The 6,825-nt window shown below is 42.0% G+C and overlaps 1 protein-coding gene across 4 annotated transcripts in view; it reads right to left on the bottom strand.

Moving 5' to 3' along the window:
* Fmnl2 (formin like 2) overlaps positions 1–6,825 on the bottom strand; it is a 335,200-nt gene that overhangs the window by 17,105 nt on the left and 311,270 nt on the right. For all 4 annotated transcript variants that reach the window (XM_023721414.1, XM_023721412.1, XM_023721413.1 and 1 more), the window contains exons 19-23: positions 6,289–6,357; positions 6,111–6,191; positions 3,513–3,642; positions 2,352–2,515; positions 1,231–1,332 (exon numbers count right to left, since the gene is read on the bottom strand). In XM_023721414.1, coding sequence (XP_023577182.1) covers positions 1,231–1,332; positions 2,352–2,515; positions 3,513–3,642; positions 6,111–6,191; positions 6,289–6,357 — 546 coding nt within the window. The remainder of the gene's footprint in view (positions 1–1,230; positions 1,333–2,351; positions 2,516–3,512; positions 3,643–6,110; positions 6,192–6,288; positions 6,358–6,825) is intronic.

Here is a 6,825-nt window from a genome sequence, read left to right as displayed (position 1 = left end):
ACACACCTATAATAATCAAATAACGGAACTTAGCAAAAAAAGGGTATACAGATGAATGTCCATTTTGTATCTGTGTATTCAAAGTGATTAGGATAGAATATAGTTACATTCTCTTAATGAATAGAATGATTTGTTCTAATGGTATTTGTAAATAGGATCTCAAGTCCGCATCTTGTACAGCAATTAACCACTAAGAAGAATGTATGCAGTGTATTGATTATTGAAACTGTCCTAGTGATTTGATTTGAAACTGTCTAATTGCTATTTATCAATAAAATTATGAAAAAAAAAAAAAAAAAAAAAAAGAAGAAGCAAATCTGCAAATACTGAGCGACAGCTCTACAGAGGGCAATGTCTCCTGAGGGGGCTAACACTGTCTAACACCTTCCTTTACATTCCTTCTCAAAAGGCAAATTCCTTGAACACATGACTCTTTGAGCCACATTCTTTAAGAACATAGCCCTGGTGCTGAGAAGATAGCTCAATAGAATAAGTGCTTGCCTGGCAAGCACAAAGGCCTGAATTCAATCCCTGGTTCCGAGGGGGGGAAAGTATATTTATATATATCTATAGCTATAGCTATATCTATCTATATCTATCTGTATAGATATAGATATAGCTATAGCTATATCGATATAGATATAGATATAGATATATATGGCCCTGGATTATGTCTAAGCCAGCCTTCTCCTTAGAGAAGGGCTGTTATTGATCCAGAGTAAAAAAAAAAAAAAAAAAAAAAAAAAAAAAAATTCTTGACAATGCCATCTTTTGTCCACATTGGCAGAGTGCTGATCTAAAAGATCTCACAGCTGGGCCAGAGTTAACACAACTCTCCCAGACGTCAGCCACAGAACAGGCTTCTGCCACAGGTTCACTGATTTTACACCCATTTAACAACTCAACGTGAAGCCTGGATTTTTGAGGCCCTTCACCTTTGCCTCTGGGGACCAAGAGTCAACAACTGGGCATCAGTAATCTTGGAAAATCTCATTTGCCCTGTGGAAACAGCCAAGAGCCTTTGCTTTCTGGCTGAGACCCAGCCTCAGCTTCTGGCCTAAGCCCCAGGAGCTGTTTGCCTGCACAGCCCCACTCGTCCTCACTGAGCACCCTGACCCATGGCCAACGGAGCAGGATTCCTCTGCAGGACAGTGCGCACCCAGACACATCCTAGCAAGGGCACTGGCTTAGGAATGATGTGGAAGGTTCAAAGGACCCCATCCTGTTTACCTTATAGGCTTTCACAAACCGCACAAAGACAGGAAAGAAGACAGAGGGCGGTGTTGTCTTAGGGTTTTCTCCAAAATACTTCACCACATCATCAAAGGCATCCTGTAAAGAAGCACATTTCTTCTCAGTGTAATTAATTCTAGCATTTGAACTGCAGGCAGTGGGGCAGAGGACAACACAGGATGGAAGCAAAGCAGCAGCCCGAGAGAGGAGCTCCCGTCACTGGCTCTTATCCACATGGCCTCTACAACCATAAATGCAATCTGGGCCAGAAGCCACCCACTACTTCCTCTTTCCACCACTTCTATCCCCTTTCCCTTAAATATATGCACTAAAGAAAGCTATTTGTTCCTAGGATTTCCTAGGGCCATGGCAGAAACCCTTGAAATCAATGAAGTCAGAAGAGATCTTAGAAGTGACTAAATCCCAACCCTTTGCTTCATATTCCTTATGATATCCTCACAAAGGGCACAACCTGGCTTTGCTTAAATTCTGCTGTGATTCATGACAGCCTCAAAGCAGAGGCCAGTCCCCAGCACTCCCGCTGTCCCTTCAGTGTACTTAAATGTTTCGCAGATATGCCCTACGGTGATACCCAGTGTGGTGTAGGATCATAAGGTCAGGATCTATATAAACCTCACCCATGAGAGCACTGTGTGGCAGAGCACAGGCACACATGCCGCTTGACCTGAAAGTAGAACCCATGCTAGAGGGAGTCCAGAAGTGCAAGAAAAGGGGAAGGACCAGAGAAGGCCTCCATAGAGGAGGGCAAAGAGCCAAGCAAGAAAAGGACAATGAAGGGGACAGGCCAGAGAGGGGAAGGACATGAAAGAGACTTAAGATGAGCTATATATGTGCACCAACTCTCCACGGTGAATGTACTCATTATGTACTGTAGAAAGAAAGAGGTAGGAAAACGGGGAGAGAGGGGGGAAAAAGAGGGACGGGGACAGGACAGGACAGGACAGGACAGGACAGGACAGGACAGGACAGGACAGGACAGGGAGCAGGGCAAGGGTGCTTCCAAGGAAAACACTGGAAAGATACACCTTGCAATAATCACTAACTACATAAGAAATCTATCTTATGCAGGCAGAGAGACGAAGCACCTTTCCAGCTACCTGTGCAATCTTGGCATCATCTTGCAGCTTCTTCAGTTTCCCCTCATTATGGAGGATGAAGTCCTTCAGCAGCACGTTGTGGTCGTGCATGGTATATTCCCTCTTAGTCAGGTCCATGCCCCTCTGCAGCTCTTTGACATCCAGCAGAACATTCTCCAGAGAGACTGGTGCAGAGAAAGCAATCTCAGTGATCCACTACACAGCCAAAAGCACAGTGCACCTGGCTGCTAAGCCAACTTCTCAGGTCTTACGCCTTCTTGGAGCCCTAGGACCTAGTTCCCAGTTTTCAACGCAAAGATCCTTTAATATGAATAATTTTGAAAGTGGAACTATTAGCACTACAGTCAGTTCTTTATATACACTAATTTGTTGCACCATTAACCCATTTTGCCAAGGAAGGAAGGGGAGTTCAGGCAACAATGGTGGAATCCAAATCCGGTGCTATACACAGCTATTCACTTCTCTCCCAGGAAGCAGCCTAAGGTTGGCCTATAGGCTCAGAAATGTTTGTGACAAACACAAGATCTTTCATTTTCTAGTCCACCTTTTTACTCTTGCATTTCTTCAACTTTCCTGGAGGAAGCAGCATTTGGTCTGCTGAATTTTAGTTGCGTAGACCACTAGGACTCAGGAACCCTGGACAACTTTTTTCTACGAAGGCCTTTCCTACTGCAGAATGGCTTGGCAGGAATCACCCCATCTGCAGCAGGGCCACTGCCCACAGCAGGCACTCCAAGCCTTTCAAGGCAGCTGTCCAGAGGAGGCTGGTCCTGCTTCTGGTGCTTTGATTGTTTAACTCAGCTCCATACAGCTGCCATATCTGAACAAGTGGGATGGCAAGAAAGCACCGAATGTGTTGGATGGGGGAGGACTCTCAGATCTGCCTGTCTCATAAATGGCAACAGAAGAAGGGCCATGAATGGACAGGGAAGAGGCCCAGTCTCAAGGACTGGATCGTCACAGTGAACACTGGGAGGGAGGTTAGCTGCACACTCACATCGCAGCTGCTCCTGAGAAGGGTGACACTGTCACCATGCGTTCCAGCTAAGAGCTTCCTCTCTGTCTATTATGGGTGTTCATAAGAGTTTAAGCAGGGAGTAGTCCTTTCACAGTTGAAAGCATTAATATTTAACAGTAACGTGAATAGCTGAAATCATGTACCTGCAGCAGCTTTTTCCACATAATGAAGCTCATTATAAAATAGGGACACTTGATGATATTTTTCTTTAACAACATTTGATATATAGTGCAGCAGTGTTTGCTTTCGGTCTGTCGACTTTGTATCTAACAGCTGAAAACAAAAGGGAGACATAGGTTAGGTACAAGAGTGACAATGCTGCCCTGTTCATACAGACCAAGTGGCTCTGAAAACAAGATGACCTTTGTTTGTGCAGGAAAAAAATTTAAGAAAATACAGCAAAAGAAACCACTGACAGAGTGAAAGAGACAACCCACAAAGGAAAAAATTTTGCCAGTTGTTCCTTAGACAAAGAACTACTATCTAGAATACATAAAGAATTGAAAAAAATAGATGCATCCCACTTAAGACCCAATCTGAGATGGGCAGCTGAGATAACAAAAGTACAAAGAGCACTGTGTGTGGTGGTGCACGCCTTTAATCTCAGCACTTGAGAAGCTGAGGCAGGAGGATCTTTGGGAGTTTGAGACCAGTCTGGGCTACAAAGTGAGCTCAAAACCAGCCTGAACAGCATAGCGAGATCTTGTCTCAAAAAGGCAAAAAAAGGAAAAACAGCGAAGAAAATGCATGAAAAAATGCTCAACATCACTGGTCATTCAAGAATTGCATATTAAAACAATGCTGAGATTCCATCTGACTCCAGAAAGAACAGCTATCATCAAGAAATCAACAAATAACAAATGCTGGAGGGGTGTGGGGAAAGAGAAGCCCCTCTCCACCGTGTGTACCACTGTTGTTTCCACCACTTGCACACACGTGCAAACACGGTGGAAATCTAAGTCCTCAGTAAACTAGAACTAGAGGTCTCATCAGACACAGCTATTCTTCTTGATATCTTCCTGAAAAAATTAAAAGCATCATGCCACAGCAATATATGCACACCTCACACCTATGTTTATAGTCGCAGAGTTTGTAATAGCCAGATCTTGGAAACAGCCCAAATTCCCATCAACCAATGAACAGATAAAGATTTTTTTTTTTTAATACAATGGTGTATTAGTCATAAAAAGGTTAAACTTGAGACATCTCCAGGTAAACAGATGCACCTTGAGACTACATTAAATTAAACTGGAAGCATATGTAAATAGCACATTGTTTCTACAGTATAAAAAACAAAGCGTGTAAGTAGGAGCCAAAATATAAAATAGATATTGTCACATACAAAGAAAATATTCAAATGGGGAGGGGAATAGGAAGGGAAAAGGAAAGAAAACAAAAAATGAGAAAAGAAGGAAAGGGCAGGGAGATAGCTCAGCAGCATAAGGGCCTGTCTGGCAAGTGCAAGGTACCAAGTTTGATTCCTGGTACCGCAAAAGGAAAAAAATAAATAAATAAATAAAAATAAAAGGAAAGAAAGAAAGAAAATTAAAATTAAAATTAAAAAGAAGGAAAAATTGGGACCAAAACTTCTGTAAATAAGGAGGGGAAGAGAGATTAAAGGGAGGGGAGTAGAATGGCAAATAAAATGAATCAATATATATCATCTACAGGTACAAATTCTCTATAACAAATATGATAACTATTTGTATCGAAAATGTACCAATACATTTAATTAAGGATTTCAAAAGCCCCTCCAAAAGAAAACACAGAAAAGTATTAAAATCTCTTTACAATTCCCTATTTCTATCTAATCTATTAACCACTTACCCATCCAATTATTTAAATACAGGATGACCAAAAACTGAATATTTTTTCATTAATTTTTATAATAGAACAGGAAATGTAAAAACAATTGTATCACACATATTCAACAGGGAACTGACTGGCTGAAATAACACCCACCCAAGGGACACCGGGGATAGCCAGTATATAAATATAAACAAGCACCCTGCCTATAAACCACTGAGTGGTGAATACTTCAATCTATTTCAGGCCAGTTTCTTTTCATAATATATTATTTAGCTGGTATTAGACTACATCTGGGCCAGGGACATAGCTCAGTGCCTGGCAAGCACAAGGTCTAGAGTTTGATACCCGGCACCACAAAAAAAAAAAAAAGAAAGAAAGAAAAGAAATTCTTGATATTACACCACACCTGTAATTTAGACTTTTCTTTCTCCTCCACACATACAATCAGCCATTTCTCTGAAATTCTCCCTAAGTATTTTAGCAGTATTTAAACAACTCATTATTTTTGTTTTAGGGATTTTTGGTTTTTTGAGACGAGGTCTAAGTATGTACTGTAGGTCGGCCCCCCACCTCAGCTTCCCGAGTGCTGGGAGTATAGGTGTGTGCCACCATGCTGGGCTAGGTTGGGTCACCTGTAGTTCCAACATAATCACTTCCCCAAACACTGGACCTATAGATCACCAATAAATACAACATTTGTAATACAGACTCTTGGAAAAAGTCCTAGAAGTAGAAATATTGGGGAAAGGGTATGAGTATTTCTCAGGTTTTAAATCCTTACAATCCAAGGATGCTCCAGAAAATTTATACCAATTGCTCTTCTCTTATTAAAACAGCCACCCTCCACCCCAATTGACTCTCGTGGTCCAGGACTTAATCTCTGCTGCTGTCAGTCAGCCAAAGAACTCTCAAATTCCTTCTAGTTCACTCACCAAATCTAAACTCTGAAGTTTAAATCCATAAACAGCTCCTCGCTTGCTGCTATTCATATAGTTTCCAAGAGCCAGAATGATCTGTAAAAGAGAGAGAAGCCTGTCAAAATGGCTCTCTAGGCGCAGACAGCAGCTGACACTCAGCTCCACACAGGTAAAGAAGGAAAGTTCCACTTGCCTCCAGAATTTTCTTGAGTTTTTGGGATGACTTTATAGAAACAGATGCTGCTATGACTGCATGCAGTTGCTAGATTCCAATCAAAGGAGAGAAGAAGAAAAGAAAAAGACGTTACTAATAGGAAACTAATTGAAAACTAAAAGCTAATAAAGAATAACAGACCTGCATTTAGACCCTGAAGTCTTAATAATAAGATTTTATTTTCTCTGGTATAACAAACTGAGCTGTCCAACCGAGCCTTAGGCAACCACATCATTGCATGCCAGCTCTCCCCTAAAAAGCCATGCAAGGAACACAGAAATCACAAAATCTGCAACAATCAAAAATCACTGGACTGGGGAGAGGGGAGATAGATGAGCAGTCTAAGGGTCTGGCTGGCAAGCTCAAGGACGCGGGTTCCATCCCTGTACTGCATGCTGTGCCAGCCCCCAAAACCAGGTGTGGTGGTGCACACCTATAATCCCAGCACTGGGGAGGCTGAGACAGGAGGATCACTTATGAATCCAAGCTGCACAGTGAGGCCCTGTAACAAAAAAT

This window comes from Octodon degus, unplaced genomic scaffold, assembly GCF_000260255.1.
Source record: "Octodon degus isolate 3935 unplaced genomic scaffold, OctDeg1.0 scaffold00082, whole genome shotgun sequence".
NCBI lineage: Eukaryota > Metazoa > Chordata > Mammalia > Rodentia > Octodontidae > Octodon > Octodon degus.
Note: the sequence above shows the minus strand (reverse complement) of the source record. Positions and strands in the feature narration are given on the sequence as shown.